Source organism: Marmota flaviventris, chromosome X, assembly GCF_047511675.1.
Source record: "Marmota flaviventris isolate mMarFla1 chromosome X, mMarFla1.hap1, whole genome shotgun sequence".
Taxonomy (NCBI): Eukaryota; Metazoa; Chordata; class Mammalia; order Rodentia; family Sciuridae; genus Marmota; species Marmota flaviventris.
Window position 1 is genome coordinate 12,230,237 of NC_092518.1, and position 20,569 is coordinate 12,250,805.

General features: G+C 45.0%; 1 protein-coding gene across 3 annotated transcripts in view; it reads right to left on the minus strand.

Annotated features, from left to right (window-relative positions):
- Window positions 1–10,737: 10,737 nt before the first annotated feature.
- The window catches only part of Rai2 (retinoic acid induced 2), a 68,221-nt gene continuing 58,389 nt past the window's right edge, over window positions 10,738–20,569 (minus strand). For all 3 annotated transcript variants that reach the window (XM_027927450.2, XM_071606345.1, XM_071606344.1), the window contains exon 2: window positions 10,738–12,651. In XM_027927450.2, the coding sequence (XP_027783251.1) occupies window positions 11,038–12,627 (1,590 nt within the window). In that variant the 5' untranslated portion in view covers window positions 12,628–12,651 and the 3' untranslated portion in view covers window positions 10,738–11,037. The remainder of the gene's footprint in view (window positions 12,652–20,569) is intronic.

Genomic DNA, 20,569 nt, shown 5'->3' on the forward strand with positions numbered 1-20,569 from the left:
TTTTGAAAATTCCTTTGCTGCAAAGGATCCTATTCCCGTGACAGAGAGGTCAATAGCTCTTAAATAGTATAAGCAAGGGATTTCTTTTCTACTCTCAGCTCACAAACCCTTTGCTGTAGTTACTTCAAATAGGGCTGTCCCCAATTTATGTAGCAGATGTGTTCCTACGAAGTTGCCCATAAGTTAGAATGTGTTTAAAATACACTCAAGAAATCACAAAAAGAAACTGCTATTGTCTCTTATAGGGCAAATTCTAGATTTAGAATTCAAATAATGATTTTTCCACTCCATGACATTGGGTTCTTACAAGGACGGTTTGGCAAAATTGATTCAGTGCTAGTTTGCTTCTGAGGAAGTCCCCAGGCCTCAGGCTACAGGCTTCTGAGTCTGCACAGCTTCTTGGGGCCACTACTGAGCTGCCCTTGGAGGCATTGAAATGGGCCCTAGGATTGGTCAGCCACTTCTTGGTCAGCGTCTTGTCAGGGTGGGCCCAAAGCCCCATCCTTGCACAGGGACTCTTTACTGCAAGCAAAGAAGATAAAGCAGCCCCTGTGAGGCCTTCTGCTTGCAGGCTTAGGGCACAGGTGTTAGCTCATTAGTCCCCATGGGAAGGGCTGCTGAGTCATAGTTTTACAAGTAAGGAATCTAAAGCAGAGGGCAATCTAAGAACATAAGCCACTTTGATTCCGAGGCCAATCTTGACTCTGGGCATTCTTTCTCCCAGCCCATGTCTCTTCCTTCTTTTCCAACTAGTCCATGTTTTTTTCTGAAAGCCAAGTGATCAACCCCTCTCTCAGACCAAAAGGAAGGAAAATAAAGTGACATCTACCTTAGCTCAACTATTAGTCAGTAGTCTGAAGGAAGGCATGAAAGTTCCTGGCTTAAAAGCCAACTTTGGGGCTGTGGTTGTGGCTCAGTGGTAGAGCACTCACCTAGCTTGTATGAGGCGCTGGGTTCAATCTTCAGCACCACATAAAAATAAATGAATAAAATAAAGGTATTGTGTCCAACTACAACTAAAAAAAATATTTTAATAAAAAAAGCCAACTTTGTGGAGCAAAAGTAGAATCTAACAAGGCTTTTTTTTAATTCAGGAATTTCGGTGGTGTAGGGGGGTTGTTCTTTCTTTTTTTGGTATTTTTTTTTTTTTTACTTATTGGTTCTTTTTATTTTCTGGCATGTAAACAAGGTATAATGTGAACAAATTTATTGAGGGCTCATTGGATGCTCATTTACTGAACATTCTGTCCTTAGAGCCCCCAATACACTAACTCACATACTCAAAGATATTACTTCCATTTTACAGATGAGGAAATGGAGGCAGAGACATTCAGTGACTTGCCCAACATCTCATGACCAGAAAGGAACAGAAGTGGCAACTGAATCAGATCCTGTGGCTGTAAAGACAGCATTCCTAACTTCTACTCAGGGGTCCCAGCCACCCCCTTGGTGAGGTGTAATAACACAAATGGTTTCTACTTTTGATGCAGAAACATCTTATGCTTGAGTATTTTCCATATTTCAAAACGGAGGGATGCTTGGATCCATAGGAGGATTTAAAGGTTCATTCATCCAGTTGAGAGATTTAGAATATTCTCATTTCATTACAACCCAGCGGGATATATAAGATGATGAATTGAGGTGTAGAAAGAAAATATTGAACCTATTTATACTGGTTTCATTCCTTCAAAATTTCAAAATTTGCACATATTTTATAATGTACATATTTGTTCAGTAGTCCATGCATGTAATTTATAAATAAATTCACAAACTCTGGGGAGGCAAATGCTCAGACATTTTCTTTGTGTGCCAGTGATGAGATTTTGACTATTGCTTATTTTATGTTCTGAGTATATTTCTATGAAAGTATAGAAACCACTTTTGAAGAATCTGCCTTGTTTTGAAAGCACAGTGAACCATATGATTTAAAAGAATTGAGCAGTGCATCTTTTTTTTTTTTCTTTTCTTTTTTTTTTTTTTGCAAAGTGAATTATAGATTCCAGACATTTCTGTTCTGTATGTCTGGGTTTCTGTGTGTTGTATTTTGGCTGTGAGGAGCATACTTATACTTTCCCTGTGGGTTCAGTTCAGTCCACACAAATTTACTGAGGGCCCTCTAAATGCCGAACACTGTGCTGGGCATGTAAGATACAATGACCATGACCTTGGCCCTAGAGGAGTTTTGGGAGGTCAGGAGGGCTCAGCTTATGCTGGAGCAGTCCTGGAGAGCTTTCTGGAGAAGTTGTTTCAAGTTGAATCTTGAAGGATTAGTAAGAGTAAGGAATTGGGAAGGGTATGTCTGGAGGAGGGGGTACTCAAGCGGGGGGCGGGGAGCACAGAGGCATGTGCTGGGAACAACTAACCCTTCTGTATTCCTAGATCTTGCACATGGTGGGAGGGAAGAGTTCCAGTCAAAAAGTTGGGCTGGGCTCTGCCCTCAGAAGGCTTGCTGACATGTGAGACCACAGGGTATGGGGAAATAACCCACACTAACCACATGATAAGACTTGCCTATTACCAAAATGATTCAGGTGGCAGCATAGAGGAAAGATTCAGGGAGCTGAGAATGGAGATTATTGCCCCTACCCAGTACTGAGACCATTTTAAGGATGATGTGGGCTGGATCAAGTAGCAAGTTTGGGGGTGGGGTTGTGGCTCAGCGGTAGAGTGCTCGTCTAGTACGTGCAAGGCCCTGGGTTCGATCCTCAGCACCACATAAAAATAAATAAGTGAAATAAAGGTATTGTGTCCATATAACTAAACTAAAAAATAAATATTAAAAAGAGTGGTAAGAATGGGGGAAATAGATGATGAATTTGAGGAAGACTGAGAAGCAAAGTCAGGAAGACAGGGACCTGAGAGGTCAAGGCAAAAGAGAAGTCATGGAGGACAGCTCCACCTTTTTCACTTGGGGAAACAGAACATGGTGGCAGCAGAAAATGAACATGAGACTGGGACTGGGATGAGGAAGGGAGAGACTGAATTTAGTTTTAAAGATGATGAACATGAATCTCCACCCTTGGAAAAAGGGTGTCAGAGAATTCAGGGCTGGAGATCAGGGGAATAAACACAATAAAAATGTTATAAACAACTAAGAGAATGTATCAAGTCACCATAGGAGACCATGTGGGTTGAAGACTGTGGGCCTGGGATGCATCCTATGAGGGAGAGAGAAGAGGAAGAGCAGGAAAAGGTAGACCATTAGCATCATTATCTGAGGAGGGCAAAAGGAAGAGATGGGGGAGGAGAGGCAGGGAAACTAAGGAGTGATATAAACGCCTCATCCCTCTGAGAGGTCAGGCAAAGGAAGATGAGGCTTGAGGGGAAAAACCATAGCTCCCTGTGCACTTCTGGGAATTTAAAAAGAAATAGGATGAAGGGAAGTAAAGAGAAAGGGAGAGGTGAAGGGAGAGAGGGAGAGAGAGAAGCTTTAGTGAAACACTAACTGAAACGTCAATAATTTGGAAATTCACAAATGCTCAAATGGGCTCTGTTGGATTTCAGCCATTGTGGTGTCAGTAGGAAAGGGCCTAAAGGGTATATTCACAGGACAGGTGGGCTCTAAGGGAAATGTCTAACAGTGTCATGTTCATCTGGTGCTTGCACAAGTCACTCTTTGACCAGGATCCAGAACAGGCTGAAATTAGAAAGGTCTGATAGTGCCAGAGCCTGGATGGGGGACAGGGGCCAGTAAATCCAAGTGACACATATGGAAGCAGAGAAGGCTCATGTTTCAATTCCATGAGCAAGTTTGAGATTTTACCAGCTACTATGCACTGAGGACACAATGCCCTGTCGTGTCACATGGATCTACTCTCAGGGAGCTTTCTACCCAAGAGATAGAGACTGGCTTGATAAAATGGGAGAAACCTTCCTTTGCCATGTCCCTCCCCAGAGGCAGCACTAGGGCCGGGCCTTGCAGAGCAAGGAGGAGGTACTTGCCAGGGGAAGCAAGGACCAATTGAGGCTATGGGTCAGTTTATGGATGTGAGCTAGTGATGGTTTCAAGGCATGATGGTTGCTGTCATGGAAGCAGAGAAGCGACAGAATGGCAAGAAATTTTTAAAATAAAAACCACACAAACACAAACGTTAAAGAAAGAAAGGCTCGAGTGGGGACTGGGCACTGGAGTCAGGAGAGCCAATGGTGGCTGAAGACAAACAGCACCCCCTGGATGGCCTGAAGGGCGTCATGTCATCCCAGCATCCCAGCCCAGGCCAGTCGCCAATGCTCATAACAATGACCGAGTCAAGGAAAGGCTTCCTATGCCAAGATGCTTAATGCGTTTTGAAAAGATTCCCATTGAAAACAGTTGCAATAAAAGGTTTCGGAGCTTAAAGAATTAGCCCTCCATTATCTGGCTCTCCCACTGCCTGCTGAGCACTCCCCAGCCACACAAAGAAAAGAGACTGTTCTCATCCATCCTCAAGTACCTCAGGAGCACCCATTCACTCACAAATAGTTGATACCATCTTTCCAAATAATGTTATCCATGTGTTAACATGATTCCCCCAAGGACTTCTGCCAGGCAAGACCTTGTTAGCTGGTTTCCAACAGTACTTGAAATCCTAAAGCCACATTAAAAAAACATCACTTGCTAACAAAACTCTGTGCTGTTAACTCTTTATGCTGGCCCTGCCCCAAGACTGAATGCCAGAGTCCATTTCAAGTCATTTCAACGGCCATTGCTATTATGACCACCTTCCAGACTGACATCTGCTGACCTCCTGTAATGTGGGGGGGACCTGAGTCTTTGTTTTGTGGTGACAGTGTTTGGATCCTTGACTGTTATTCTGGAATGTAGACCTGATGGTTCGGAACCTCATCTCCTAATTCTCAGCCCATAGGTCATTAGACCACATGTACCCTAAATGTTTCCTCTACTCCTGCATAAAGTATGAGACAAACTAGTAGAAGACACTTTGCTCTGATGTCCAGAGCTCTGACAGAAATGGTGCTGAAGGAATGGTGTGAAACTGCAGTGCTGGGGCCACCAATTTCACAGTGCCACCATTGTGTAGTAGCTTTACTCAACCATGTATATGGGCCTGACAGGGCAAGGAGACAGACAGGTAATACTCCAGACCAGAGTGGCGCTGTTTTTTGATTTTTTTTTTTAATCCAGTAGTCTTTTGAATGAGTTTTTACTTAAGAAGCCTGTGGCATATTGTGTGCATGTATGAATATGTAAGAATAGATCCCACCAATATGTATAATTATAATGCATCGATAAAAATATGGAGAAAAGCCTGTGGTCAAATAGTTTGAATCCTAATGGAGAAATGGTGAGGACCAAGTTGAAGGTCTGAGAAGACCTGTTCAGGGCAAACCAACTGGACTTGGGGATTCCAGATTCCAAGAAATGAGGCATGGGAGATGATGTTCCAAGCGAAGTTCTGACAGTAAAGGAAAACCTGGGAAAGCCAGATATGTGGGGCCTAATGAGAAGTGAGGCAGTGTTAACAGGCATATAACCAATCAAAGATGGCAGGGCCCCATGGATAGAGGAAATGAGTTAACATGGATATGACTGATCAAAGATAGAAAGTAACTATTCAATTCTAGGAGGCTTTGCTGGAACCCATAATCAGTTCCCAATTTCTATCTGGGGTTCTTTTATTATTTTTTAGAAGATAACAACTTTATTGAGATATAATTCACATACCATACAATTCACCCATTTAAAAGTGTACAATTCAAAGTTTTTAGAAGTATATTCACAGAGTTGTACAACCATCACTACAATCAACTTTAGAACATTTTCATCACCTACCTGGAGTTCTTGACTCTACAAAGTAGATGGAGAAATTGGGGAAAGAGCAACCAAGATGATGACAGGATTATAAAGTAGGAACTCCAAGAAAATGAGAGGAGATGGGACTCTTGAGTCCAAGGGAAGGAGGCTGCAAAAAGATCTGGTGCTTACATATACAACGACTACAAGAGGAGCTTTGGCTTTTGTTTCCATTAAAGACAAAACTCTGGGCTCAATTACAGCAAAAAGAATTTAGGTAAAACATGAGGGGAAAAAACCCCAACTTTCTGGCAATGTTTGTGAATTCCTGGGTTATGCTACCCTTGGAAATAAGACCAATGAACAGTCATCACAGGGTGAGTTTTGAATAACGGATCCTTCCAGTTTCATGGTGCTAGTAAAATAATGAGGCATCCTGTCAGGACTGGCAGAGTGCCTGCTCTTTCTTTAAGGTGGTAATCCTGCTGAAACTCCTTTACTAGAGGGAAGGTTCTAGAGGGCACATGACATGGTAGATAAATAACAACCTTTTGGATAGGTGAACACTGGTACCAAATAATCATTTCCTGGCCAGATTAGCCTTATAGAAACAAAGCAGAAAATATGAGTGGGATATCAGAGACCATTGCTCTAGATTCTTCTTCCTGATTGGTTGATCATGTTTGTTTATCAAGGAACTTTTGAGCCTCTGTTCTGGGCCAGGTGTCAGGCACCAGAGATAAAGCAGTGATTCTGGATCAGGGATGACTTTGATCCCAACCCTTGAGGGACAGTTGGCAATGTCTGGAGAAATTTTTATCATCTCATAGAAAGAAGCCAAGGATGCCTCTGAACATCCTGCAATGCATGAGATAGCCCTCCATGACAGAGAACCATCCAGCCCCAGATGTCAATAGTGCTAAGATTGAGAGACTTTGAGAGAACTAAGACTCAATCCCTGCTCTCAAAGACTTTTCTGTTCAGTGTGGTATTTCTTAATGTTGCTTGAAATATGTCCAAGTAAAAAATGGCTGCACTGAAGAAAATCAAGTTCTTTATTTGAAATGATCACAAATAAAACTATTTAGGTCTCACTATCATTCAGGACCGACAGCATGGTGCTCCTGATTTCATAAGGCCTCATTACATTCTTATTAATTGCCTGGTTTGTCCAAATCTTAGATTGAAGATATTGTTTAGCAGAGCAGGGTGACCACTATCATTTTTATCAACAGAGTGAGCTTACAGTTGTATATGAGTGCACATACAGAAGACAGTAGGTGGAAAAATAACCTACAAGTTGAATTAACATAGTAAACCTCAGCTGTTCATCTCCTTTAGCTTGGATTTGTTCAGAACTTCAGCAGAGCATTGCTAAAATCTCACTTGGCTTAGAAATTCCCTGGTCTAATAAAAAGTTGCAGGTAAATTATTTGCAATATTTGGAACTAATTCTTCCAAGCACTTACATGTACCATTTAGTATCAAATCAACCCAAGTTAATTAAAATAAATGATCAATTTATTAAAATAGCACCCTAAGAGCCTTGAATACATCCTGTTTTGTCTCACTGATGTGGGAGGTCAGTTATTTGACCTGGTGGAAGTGAGCTGTTGTGGAAAACTGCCTTTTTTATTTAATGAGGAGTAAAGTCTGCCAGAATGACCTCTAACACTTTTTTCCCTGCTGTTAAAGTTTTCAGCTTAGCAGCTTTTAAGTGTGGCTTTTAGACGCTTGGCATCTCCACCCTTCAGCTTGAAATCTCCCCTTTCCCATTGTGCCAAGTGCTCCGGGCGTTCCAGTTAACTGGAATGGTCTTTAAAATAATTGAAAAAATTCTGAAATTCAGACTCTTCACTAATTCATACTGTTTTTCCCCCCAAAGGATCCAAATTCCTGTGGGTTCGTTGGGTTTCAGACCCCATATTTACGGATATTGCAAAGTACATATTTTTTGAGCTGTTGACGCTTAAAAACTGAAAGCAGAAAACTCTTCCGAACCTCAATTTCCTCCCTGTAAAATGGAATCAAAGTCCTTTCCTGCTCTGTTTTATTAATTAGACTCTTTATGAAGATAATGAGCCTATTGACTTGTCACCCAGAATGTTCTCTCTCCTTCCCTCCCTTTCCTTCCTTCTTCCTTCCTTTTCTCTTTTTGTTTGGAGTTTTTATCATTATAGGCATTTTTTTTCATGCTTAAAAGTGACAGTTCTGTCTTTGAATCTAAACAAATGTACAATTTCCTAGTCATTAGGACTCCTTTAGTTAGGATAGTAAGTGTATCCCCTTTAAATCTTTCCTTTTTCCCCTTTCAATCAATTAGTTTGTACTCTACCAGAGGATCACTATCCCCAAATGTGGATATTCCTGACTTGTTCCAATTTTTTTTTTTTATCATATCTGCGCTGAAGCCATCTCGAGAAGTCTTAAGCAAATATCCACATTCCTGGGGACTAATCATGTTTCTTTTTCTTTTTTTTTTTTTTTTTAAAGCCTGAAAGGTTGATCTTTAGGCTAGTTAACCCAAAATACTATGGAGGAGATGGGAAATTAAATCATGAATAAAAGCCTGATGGAAATCCTGCATGATCCAAACCTAAAAGTAGGTTATCTGGAGACAGTTGTGAGGGGTGGGGAGATAACAGCTGGCCGAAATCAAGAAGAAAAATGATGAGGCTTCAGAGTTTGCTACTTGGTGAGCCCCATGGGAATCATATTCCTCAAGCTAAGAACCACAGTTCCAGGCTGCTAGTTCTAAAGGTTCATGCGAAAGGCTGCAAACTTCTGACTGGGAAAGGCATGTACAATTTAACCATCCTGAACCCCAGGCTTACTCTGGCCATAGGAATGGCCCTTTCCCTCCCCCCCATTCCTTGGCCTGCATATAGCTAAGCACATTGGATTTCAGTTTCCATCAAAGGCCAGGAAAGAGGGCAGGCAGAGGGTGTGGCCACCTTAGTAGCACAACCCTGGCCCCAATACTAGTGAGGCCTTCACAGATATCAAGGGCAAGTCTTCTGAAGCTATAGCCATACTCACAATAACCTTTTTCCCCAAAGCTCCCACTGATGAATGGCAAGGACCACAAATAGGCATGGCTGGTGTTGGTGGGGAGGCCTATTCAGGAATCCATCAGGGGCCTAGGGTTTGGCCTGCACTGCCTCCACACCCAGGATGGGCTGTGGGGCCAACCTTTCTCACCCCACCAGAGCTGCCATCTGAAGACAGAAGGGCATCCCCAATACAACAAAGAGAAATTTGTGGTTTGAGGTTTATAAGGTAATTACAGGCTACAATTTTCTGCCTTTCCACTTGTATGTCACTCAGCTTTAAGCACTCACTTCTAAAGGGTAAATTGCAAGTTTTTTCCTCTAAATCCAGATCAGTCCTGACACATTGTGAAGTCACAGGCCCTATTGGCTGGGACAGAAAGGCTGTCCAGCACTGTGTGGCAACAGAAACAACTATAAGCATGGGGAGAAGAGACAGCAGACGAATGGGGGACGCTAGTCGCTAGCACATTTGTGTTTGATTTGAAACTAGAATGCATGTGCCATGCTCAGGAATCATGGCCAGAAACCCACATGGAGAATAAAAACAAGAAAAAAAAATGACTGTACTGTGTAGAAGCTGAAAGGCTGGAGTCCAGCTGATGTTGGAGACTAGTTAGCCTGATGTGAAATAGCTATTTGGTTATACTTTGAAAAAGAAAATGGTCACACTTTGAGAAAGAAATTTTAACAACACAGAGAAAAGAGCAGGAAAAAGAAAATCCACTCTGAGTGTCTGATACAGGACCAGCTAAAACTGTAACCCTATACACACAGGGTAATAAAAGAACAGTCTTGCGACTGCTTTTCCTCCTGTTCATGTTCACAGTAACAGCTGGATACATACTAATTGCAAGAAGTGAAAGAAAGAGCTGGAAGTTGAAAAGCAGGCATGCACTAATCAGTCTCTCGCCAGCACAGTTTCAGACACAAGTGCGATGTGCCACCTAGCAGGTCTATTTTAAACGCACTCTCACAGTTCCTCATTTGTGTGGGTGGCTATATGTTGTCAGAAGAGCAACACGCTATTCTCTCCTTCCAAGTGCATTGCTTCCATCCATCAAGCAATGGCTCAACCAGGGCTTCTCAGTCTCAGCACTATTGACATTTCAGGTCAGATGACTTCTTTGTTTGGGTGGTCTGTCTTGTGCGTTATAGGACATTTAGCAGCATCCCTCGTCTCTATCCACTACAAGCCAGTAGAATCACCTCCCCCAGATATGACAACCAAAAGTGTCTCCAGGCATTGCCAGATGTCCTCTGTGGGGCCCAATCACCCTCCTTTGAGAACCACTAGACTAAACTAACAAAGAATGACTTTCTCTTCCTTCCCCCATCTCAAAGATCTCTATCCAAGGCTGAGAAAATTTAGGAGATATCTAAATCTATCAGCAAGTAACTCTTGTTCTGAGTGGCCTGTAGTAATATTTTAGACTTGCAAGATTTTCAATCATTGAAAACAATGCTCTTATTTCCTTTGGAAAGAAGACCCTTTCCAGCTAAACTCTGGGGTGGGGGAGGGAAACAAGTCAATTTCTTTTAGAGACATTTGTTTTAGTATGTAGAAAGTCCAGGTGTAGAACTATGTGAATTGGAAGGAGCCTGGAGTACTGGAAACTCACCTCCCTGCTCCCTTTTTTTGCCACATTTTTACAGGGAAAAAAAACCCCACCAAGGCCTAGAGGGGGAAATGACTCACTCAAGGCCATACAAATTCCTAGTCCTTCTTTTATGAGGGCACAGGGCAATATTTCCCAATATGCCTGAAGAGCTTAGGTCTCTAAACACAGATAACTTACAGCTCTTTACAAGCAAGAGTTTTGGCCTAATCTTGCCAGCTAAGGAATGTAAATTTTATAAATGACAGAATACTGCAACCAATTAGTGCAAACAAACATTTATTGTGAAATATTCATCCTACCCTTTATTAGGTATTACATCATCAAAGCACTTTGTGGCAATGAAAATAGCTTTTTTTTTTACCCCTCTGATTCACCCAATATTCCATTAAAGCTGCAAAAAATGTGCAATCTGCTTGAAAAATAGGTTGCTCTTATTTACTCATTTGTGAAAAGTCAAAAATTAAAAAAGAAAATGATACTAGCTTACAGGGCCTCTAGAGCCAATTTACCTTTCCACGTCCCACCTACTCCCCAAAATAATTAACAAAGATAATTTGTTTTAAATGCCTTTTTAAAAAACCAATGCACCTTTCCCCATGTTATAATCATAAAAATTTTAAAAAGCCATTATTTACTTTCTTGGAAAAAAGGTGGCCAGCCGTTGTTTTTTGATTGGGAGCATGTGTATTTCCTGGGAGTTCACTTTCTTTAACTTTATGCTCCGGTTTTTGACGGGTTTCCTAAGGGGCTCCGCGTTTCCCAGGGACTCTTCTCCTGGGCTGTTGATGTCATAGCCCTGAAGCACAGAGTCTTCTCTTTTGAAGGAGAAGTTTTTGGTGGACACCCCTGAGAGGCCTTTGATCTTGCCACAGAAGATGGTAGGTACAGCGTCTTCAACTGAGACGATGACCTTGGCCGCCTGGGACTCACTTACAATCTCAATGTTATTTTCAGCCTTGACCTCACCACTAGGGTGGCTAGGCTGGCTGACCATCTCAGCAGCATTGCTGCTGCCAATGTGGCTATCCATCATGGCTGAGGCCTCGTGAGATGTGGCAGGGGCAAAGGGCATTTCCATGCTACTGGGAAGTTTCTCCATCACAGTATGGCCTGGGCTGTCTACAGACCCACTGCTGTCATACGGTGTCTCAGGGGCAGGCTCAGACTTCCGGTGGGCTGCCAGTGATAGGTCTAGGGCCGCATCCTCCTGGAAGAGTGGGGGACTGACTTCGCCAGGCTTGAGCCAGGGCACTGACTTCATGGAGAGATCCAGGGCCTCGTTCTCACTCCCCATCTTGATGACCGTGTGGCGGCTAAGCTGGAAGTACTCCTTCGGCTGGAGGATGTCTAAGGGCTTCAGTTCATCCTTTTCCAGAGAGGTCTGAGTGCCTTTAAAGGAGTGCAGGCTGAAAGAAGATGGTGGCTTGGGGAAACTGGGGCTGAACTTGGATTCAGAACTCTGAGGCACTGGGATGGGAATGGGAATGGGGACTGGCACAGGCAAGGGGACAATCACAGGGTAGGGAACCAAGAGGGTGGCCGGTGGGACCAAGGGAGACAAGGGGGAGTTAAAGGGCTGCGGGGGCACTGGAGCATAGCCTGGAGGAGGCTGACAGGGTGGAGGCCCAAGAGAACCCTGGGAGGGGAACAAATTCTGAAGCACAGCTTCGAATGGCAATGTGGGCTCCTGTGGCTGGCTGGGGATCCTCAGGTCCAGGAGTTGGGGTTGGGCCTCGGGGTCCTCAGCCCCCTGGAAGAGGTTATTGTGGATGGCATTGGAGGAACATGGGGCCTCCTGTGGCAGGACCAGAGGGGAGTTGAGGTGCTGGAAGACATGCTGTTCCAGCACCACAGGCAGCTGCACAGGGCCCTGTGTGGTCATGACGTAGGTGGCATTGCCATTGGGGTTGAGCTCCGGTGCAGAGCTTCCCTCCACCTGCATGTGAATGGGCATCACCACTGGGCTTTCCCCAAGGCACAGGGGCTGCAACACAGTGGCCGCCACCTTCAGAGCCATGCCACTCTGGGACTCAGCAGGTGGGTTCAGAATGGATGGGGCAGGCACAGTCACAAGGGCCTTCTTGACCAGGTCAGTAGAATTGATGTTCCAGGCCTCAGTGGTGATCAGCTGGGCCATACCATTCTCCAGTCTGTTATTGGTCAAGGTGGGAGGGGAGTCGGTCATGTCCATGGAGAGGTTCTGGGACTGCAGGTCGTCCATCACTGGGCTCTGATGCCACTTGGCCTGCAACACACAGAACACATGATATGAATCTTCCATGAGACTATTTACACTTGCCTTAAGAGCTCTCTCCACATCTTTCCATATTTTAGTTAACCGGGGAGAACAGCCCAGCTTCCTAATATACATGAACACACCCATATGATCAGCTGGGCTAGAAGGACCCAAATTCAACAGACAATTAAACTATAAACAGATATGATGTAATCACTAAATAGCCACATGATGTTAAACAGGGTAGTCTTAAGCCTAATACTCAGCTTATACGTTTAGCCTTCACCAAAAACAAAGTTTCATTCCACATTGCTATGTCAGACAGTTAAGATATTCAGAGATTTGACTTGTTCAAACTCAAACAAGCAGCAAAGACTTACTTTCCCTTAAGGAAAAATAAAACCTTGTCACATTTGAATATTCTATGCATATGGAAGGAGGCATTTAAAAACCTAAAAATAATGATGGAATTATTTGAAAATTGTGGAAATTCTCAGAAAGCATTTAAAAAAGCCTTTGTAGCAATAATTCTTCCTGAAGAGGTCTGAGGAGTAGAAGACACAAGAGTTGTTACAGTGTTCTTACAGCTGCGCTCCAACAACAAGAACATCCACTCCCCGGAGCAAGGTGAAGATGGCTTGCATGAATGGTCATCAAGCCCAGTGTCACTTTCCCAACTGCCTCATCTGTCTGACCTATGGCCTCTCCTAACATCTAACTGCCAAGAGGAGGGGATGTGGATGAGTCTAGGGGTGGGGAAATGGAGCACTTGTTGGCAACAAAAATCTCCAAAGGTGAGAAATGTTTTCTCAATGTCCAAGGCACCTCCCAAAGACCTTGGCCACATCCTGAGAGGCCCAAGAAGCAAAGCGTGTGTGCTTCCTGGAGGAAGCAGGGCTGCAGCTGTAATATGGCTCTCCATGGAAACGCGTCCATATTTAGCCTCGTTGCCATGGAGAAGGCAGGCACCATGTCTAACTCAGGGATCTGTGCGGCCCTGGAGTCTGGTTGGGCTCAATAATAATTCAATAATCCTCAGTTTCACTGGGAAGGCCTGGGGCAACTCAGATCCTTGTCCTCACCTATCTCAGCTGCATAGACTTTAGTCCTTGGTCATCTTGTCCTCCTCTCCTCACCCCCAAATAGCCAACACAACCTCACAAACAAGAAAGAGAGGTGACCCAGCACACCATAGTATTACAAATAAACAAATGATATCTCACTTCAGGAAGGCAACTATAACAAATGAACAAATCCATAATATTGCCGGGCAATCAAAACACATCAAATGCACACAACAAGGAGTTTCTCTGAGGCCGGGGGAGAGGAGGGCCAGGGAGGGATGCTGTGTTGACAACTTTGTGCAGACAGACAGGCGGGCCCCACCCTTGGCAGGGCACACTGCAGTGCCTTGGAGGGAGGGCTCCAGAGCCATCTCCCTATGGGCAATGTGCCCTTTGGATACCATAAGGTGACCAGGCATGCTGGCCAGTAATCCCCACAGGGCAGATGTGGGAGGTAGCCTGCCCCAAGAGAGGCTGAGGGGGCTTCTGCCTTTTGAGAGCCACAGCCGAAGGGGCCCCAGCAAACTTCCAGCTGATTGGCTCACCGTGGCCCCAGCAAACTTCCAGCTGCCAGCTGATTGGCTCCTCTGCAGTGATGCTCATTGGGCTGTTTCCCCGCCCTTTCAGACCACGGAGCTGCTCATTGGGGGACTCTTTTGGCTCCGCCCACACGACCCAGCCAATCGGCCTCAAGAGCAGGAGGAGTGGGGGCGGGTTGAGAGGCTCGTGGGAAGCCGGTGGTGCAGCTGGGCTCTGAGGGAATTCCTGAAGAGCTGTGTGGTGTGGTGTGTGTTCTAAAAATAAAGTTCGTTTGTGCTTGATAAGTGGCTTGTGAATTGTGCCCAGCCAGACTGCGGCATGCCCCAGCTGAAGGGCCTGGTTCTACATGAGATGAGTCATGATTCAGCTCAGAAAAGGTCATGCCTCCAATTCACCAGTCATCCCCCCACATGCACGCATGCATGCATTCACTCATCCAACCAATTCATTTGCTAAATGGCCACTGCTGACCCACACCTTGCTGAGGGCTAGAGTTGAAGACATGAGCAAGAGAGACAAGGTCCATGCTTTCATGAAGAGTATAGTGTGATGAAGGCACGTCTTTGATCAGAGATTTGCTAGCATGAGACAGCATCAAAGATATGCTAGGATTGGAAGCAACAGTAGTGGGAGAAATATTTATTGCACCGGCACATAGTCCTGTAAAGGCACTGAGAGCCCAAGGTTTCTTCCTAAAAGGTCTGAGCTGTCCCTCACAGTGGCCAGAACCCTCAGGGAGTAGGGAGGAAAAGCTGAAAGGAAGCTGGGGTGGGACTAATGAGGACAAGGACAGAAATGTCAAGGAAGTCACCCATGGCCACCACTTGAGGTGAACTCATCAGGTTGGTAAGAGCCAACCCTGCAGGAGTCAAGGCAAGTTCTCTAACCATCTTTGGGCTTCCTGTGGGGTTAGGATCATTTCTCACAATGATTGCATCTATCTGCCCTTCCAGAAATGGCAACCTACCTTGCTACCTGTCTGCTGCTCTCAACACCCTTCCAAGAGAGAGGGCAAACTTCTGGATGCCCCCTCTACCTGCTCCAAACACACCCTCAGCTCAGGTGCCAGGTCCCATGGTTTCCTGGGAAACCTCCCTTCCCTCCTTTCTTGGGCTGCTAACTCTCCCCAGACCCTCCTGCTCAGAGTATGAGGAGGGGATCTTGCCAGGCTGGGGTGCCTCCCATAGGCCTCCACTCCTCTCATGGATAGTAAGAGCTGAAATGCATTGAGGGTTTGCTATGTGCCAGGCCCTCTGCTGAGAACTTTTCATGCATTACCTCATTCAACCCTCAGAATGACCCTGCCAGAAGGGCCCTAGAATTATGCCCATTTTGTTGATGAGGAAATTGATTCCATAGGGGAGTTCAATAATGAGTTTAAGGGTACACTGAGGCTGGGATTAGAGTTCAGGGCCAATCCCAGATTCCTTTTCTCTTAAGGGAGCTGTGAGGGCTGTATCTGTCAATGTCATGCCCACAGCCTCCTCTTCAACAAGGAGGGTGGCCATTCAGTGGCCATTTAGCTGTGGGGCCTGCAAGAAAGAACATTTGAGCATAAGATTACTTCAAAGTAGAGGCCAGGTCCTTTCCAGTAAATTCACGGAACTCTTTATTTTCTGTACTAGCGGTCTCCACTGTCCCCCTCATCACTGGCATCCCTGTCTTTGAGGAGTGTGCAGCCTGCAGTGGCTATGGTTGTGTTACTGGAGTGCTGGGAAGGGGGCACCCTCTCAACCTACTTCTAGTTACCCAGCCAGCTGTCCCCAGCTTGCCTTCCAGAGATAGAAGTCACATGAGTAATGGGGAGGCCTTCAGATCTCCTGCTGGGAACGCCACATCTCTGGGGAAATGGCTGAGGCCTGATGGATTGCAGGCCAGACCAGGGTGCAGGTGGTGGGGGGCAGTATGCAGTATCTCAGGGGCAAAGGGAAAGGAAGCCCCTGGCCAAAATCTCCCTTTCCCTTCCTCTGAAATAACAGCCCTCAGCCAAAGGTGACCCACGAATACCTCTAGCCTCTTCTCTGGAGAGCCACTGGCCCACTGAGACAAGCTAATGTTCTTCCACTCAGTCCCCACTTGGTACGCTATCCCCAGAGATACCCAGGCAAAGAATATGAGCTCTGCTTCCATCACACGTCCTTCCAGAGGGTCTGAGTGTACCCACAGTAGATGGCATGGACATTGCTGCTGAAAGAGCTGGTGCTGAATGCTCCAGCTCTGCTCTGAGAATAAAAGCCAGCTCTTGAATTGAGGGTTCAAAGGGCAAGTCTCTGTCCCTAAGGAGGAGCCGAGAAGCCAGTTAATGACTGGAGAGAAAGGCAGAAGCCCATCCTCCCTGCTCAGCCAAGCTACTGATTAGTGTGGGCAGAGGGTGGGCTGGAGACCTCTTCAAATCAAGGAGCATTGCAGGAACCACTGACTAATGCTCAAGCATTAGTGGGTGTGAATTTCTTAGAAGTGACAAGGATCGTTTTGTTTGGGTTTTGCAAAACATCATTTTCAAATGGGTTTAAATGAGGTCACCCATCCATTCTGCCTGTGCCCATTATCACTGGGTGTGTGGGGGAGGACTCAGTAAACGATGGCAATGCACACATGCTAAGTGATAATAATGGGCACAGGCAGAATGGATGGGTGACCTCATTTAAACCAGTGCAAAGTGGGCAATCTGGATCTGCAGGTCACTGGAGACCATCATTCTCTTGGCCCTCAGCCAGTTGCTAGGACCTCACCCAGTAAAGCTCATGCGCCCTCCCCTCCCCCCAAATGAAGCCTTTGGGGAAAAGCCTTGAGCCTAGGGCAGATGAGGTAGGGAGGAATATCAGGGATAAGTAGCTGAGCCTGGAGACTTGAGGGGCCACAGAACTGTTACCTGAAACTCCTTAGCCTAATTACTGCAAAGATCTAATTATTACTGAGGCTGGATCTTCCTAGGGTTGGCCCCTCAGCCTGGAGTCCTCACTAGCCTCTACCTTCAGCCTGGAACAGTCAACTCCTGCTCATCTAGCACTTCCTCTGAGATCTTGCCCCACCTCACTGGATTCCCACAGAATCCAGATTTAACCTTCCCTAGTCCAACCTGCCTCCCTATACTGGGATTGCCTATTTACTCCAAGAGAGGAGACTGTCTTGGACCTGCTGTGGGAAGAACAGAGAGTCAGGCCCACAGGTGCCATGGGAGCACACTGAGGCGGCTACCATCCTCACCAGCCAGCGAGGGACTCCTGGATGAGACAGTTGATGTGAAAGTGCTTTGTGGCCAGTGAAGAGCCCAAGGGGCCTGGGGAATGAATGAATTCATCCTGTGTTTCTCTGCTGCACTCAGAAAACAAAAATCAAAGCAACTGCTTTCCTTCTAAGGAGTGACATTCATGAAGAAGCTGACCTCAGGCCTAACTCGCTAGCAGTCAGTCCGTGTCCCACAGCTGCACCTCAAAGGGTGCCCACAAAGCCATGCCTGCCTCCCAGGCTTTTTCTTCCAGAGATTTACGCAAAGACCTAACTTGGCCTATGTACTTCTGTATACATTGGTGTTTTCATAATATGGTCTTATTTATGGATTACTTTAAAAAGCAAAAACACTTGACTACTCATATAATTTAGACTATTCTCCACATCCTAAAGCTCATCTATTTCCTGGTTACAGGCATTGAACACAGTGTGTTCAATCTCTCTCTCTCTCTCTCTCTCTCACACACACACACACACACACACACACACACACACATCCCTACCTTACTCCTAATGCCCTCAGCATGCTGGGAGCCCCTCCTAAATGCCCAGATCACATTTTGTGAACTGGAACCATTTTCAACATAGAAATGACTATAAAGATGACTATAAGGCCCTGGGTCCAAAGTGCCAAACACCTTTAAGCAAATGCCTTAGGAGTGACTACCTCAGTGTGGCAGGTATCAAGAGGGGTTTGTCTCACAGCAACTCAAGCCAGGGGCCATTTTTCTCAATGGCCTTTTGAGGCCCCTGGGATTACTGGAGGGAGGTCACTCAGAAGGCACACTTAGCTTCAGGATGTAGATGTGACTTGCTCTCCTCTTCCACTGAGATTAACCTCATCTGGATTTTTCTATAAGACAAGCTTCTTCCACTAAAATGATCATGCTTTAAATGCTTGCCACATGTTGCTTAACAACGGGGCAAATTCTGAGAACCAAAGTGATGGCTAATTTCGTCATTTTGTGAACACCATTCAGTGTGCTTATGCAAACTAAGATGGTCATGATGTTACTTGGTGATATAATTTTATGAGATCTCCATTGAATATGTGGTCCGTCATTTTTTTAAAGAGAGAGAGAGAGAGGATTTTAATATTTATTTTTCAGTTAGTGGCGGACACAACTTCTTTGTTTGTATGTGGTGCTGAGGATCGAACCCGGGCCGCACACATGCCAGGCGAGCGCGCTACTGCTTGAGCCACATCCCCAGCCCCGGTCCACCATTTTTTGACTAGAGCTTCACTGTGTGGCACAGGATTACATATTCTGAGATTCAGTTTTCTCAAGATATGACTTTTCCATCTCTAAAATATTGACAGCTTTTGTTTTCATGGAGCATGTCAGCAGCTATCAATTATTCTGGAACAAACAATGAAAGATTATCTATGTCTTTCTTATTCAAAGTGTGGGTCCTTGGAGCAGAAGCAGCAGTATCACCCAGGAGATTGTTAGAAATCCAGAATCTCAGACTACAACCCAGATCCACTGAATCAGAATCTTCATCTCAACAAGATTCCTGGGTGATTTGCATGCACATTAAGGTCTGAGAAGCACTGGTTTTCTACTGGTTCTCAAAGCTGGCCGTATATTGAAATTGCCCTGGAGCTTTAAAAAAATACCAATGTGTGGGTCCCACTCCCAAGACCAATTTAATTGTTCTGGGATGTGGCTTGGGCACTGGGGTTTTCAAAAAATTTCCAGGAGGTTCTAATATACAGTGAAGCTGGAAACCCTTAATCTACTTTTTTGTGTGGTACTGGGGATCTAACCCAGGGCCATGTACCACTGAGCCACGTCCCAATCCCTGGGAACCCTTAATCTAAAGGTCAGAGCACAAGACAGTTTGTGAGCCAAATTTCTTCTCAATAGCTGACTTTCCTTCTTACTTCACAAAAAAGATTGAAACTATCAACCTGCAAACTCCCACAACTTCCCTCCAGCCCTCAAAGTGTCTTCCATATGCCCCTATCATCAGGAAGAGGTGAGCTGTCCCTCCTCTTAAAACGCTGATTTCCTAGACACCTCTGCCAGAATCCTGCCCCCCTTCCACCCACACTCTTGTGTTGAGTCTATTTTCTACTTTGGTCCAGTTCTTAAACCACACCCTCAATGACTGACCTAATTCTGTATAAAAACCACCCGTCACTCACTATGAGCCAAATGAGAAAAGCATAATTTTTGTCCTTAATACAATGCACATATGGTTTCACCATTCAGGACCTAGGATGCACTAAATAAGTAATTCCAACTGGGTAAAAATGATTTTCTCTCCCCATAGGGTGTAATAATTGTCAATTACGTGCCCCAGTGATTAAATTTTCTGAGCTTTAAACATCAGCACAGGGCCTTTTTACCAAAGCTGTGAACATAATTACCACATGAATGTATTCCCAAATTGGTTAAAATATGGAGAATATACAACATAGTCACTTGCCTTATGGTTGATTGCCTTCTGCATCCAGAGATCTACACAGCTCTCCAAAAGGAACATGAGTACCCAAATGAGCTTTGGATATAAGTCACCCAGCATGCTACTTGATTTATTAAAACAGTGGTGGCCACACAAATTTCAACTGAGACAAATCTATTTGAGGATGGGCAATGGCTATGGGGAAGTCCTGTTAGAACACAGTGCAAATATTAGGTCTGGTCTGATTCTGATGAAAAATGAAAGGGGTGGGGCCCAGAATCACTGACTGGCCATCAACACAAGAACTTCAAGATCTTCGTAGGAGCCAGGCACGATGGCACATGCCTGTAATCCCAGCAGCTCGGGAGGCTGAAGCAGGAGGATCGTGAGTTCAAAACCAGCCTCAGCAATGGCAAGGCACTAAGCAACTCAGTGAGACCCTGTCTCTAAATAAAATACAAAATAGGGCTGGGGATGTGGCTCAGTGGTCGAGTGCCCCTGTGTTCAATCCCTGGTACCAAAAAAAAAAAAAAAGTCTTTCCAGGAAAAAGAAATAAGGTCATGCTCTGAGATGGCATAAAAGTCATTTATGCCCATTTTATCATCTCAGCCTTTTTATTCTCAGTTTTTATGGTGCAATAAGTAAATATAAAAAGTCATAATAACATACATGTGTGTAT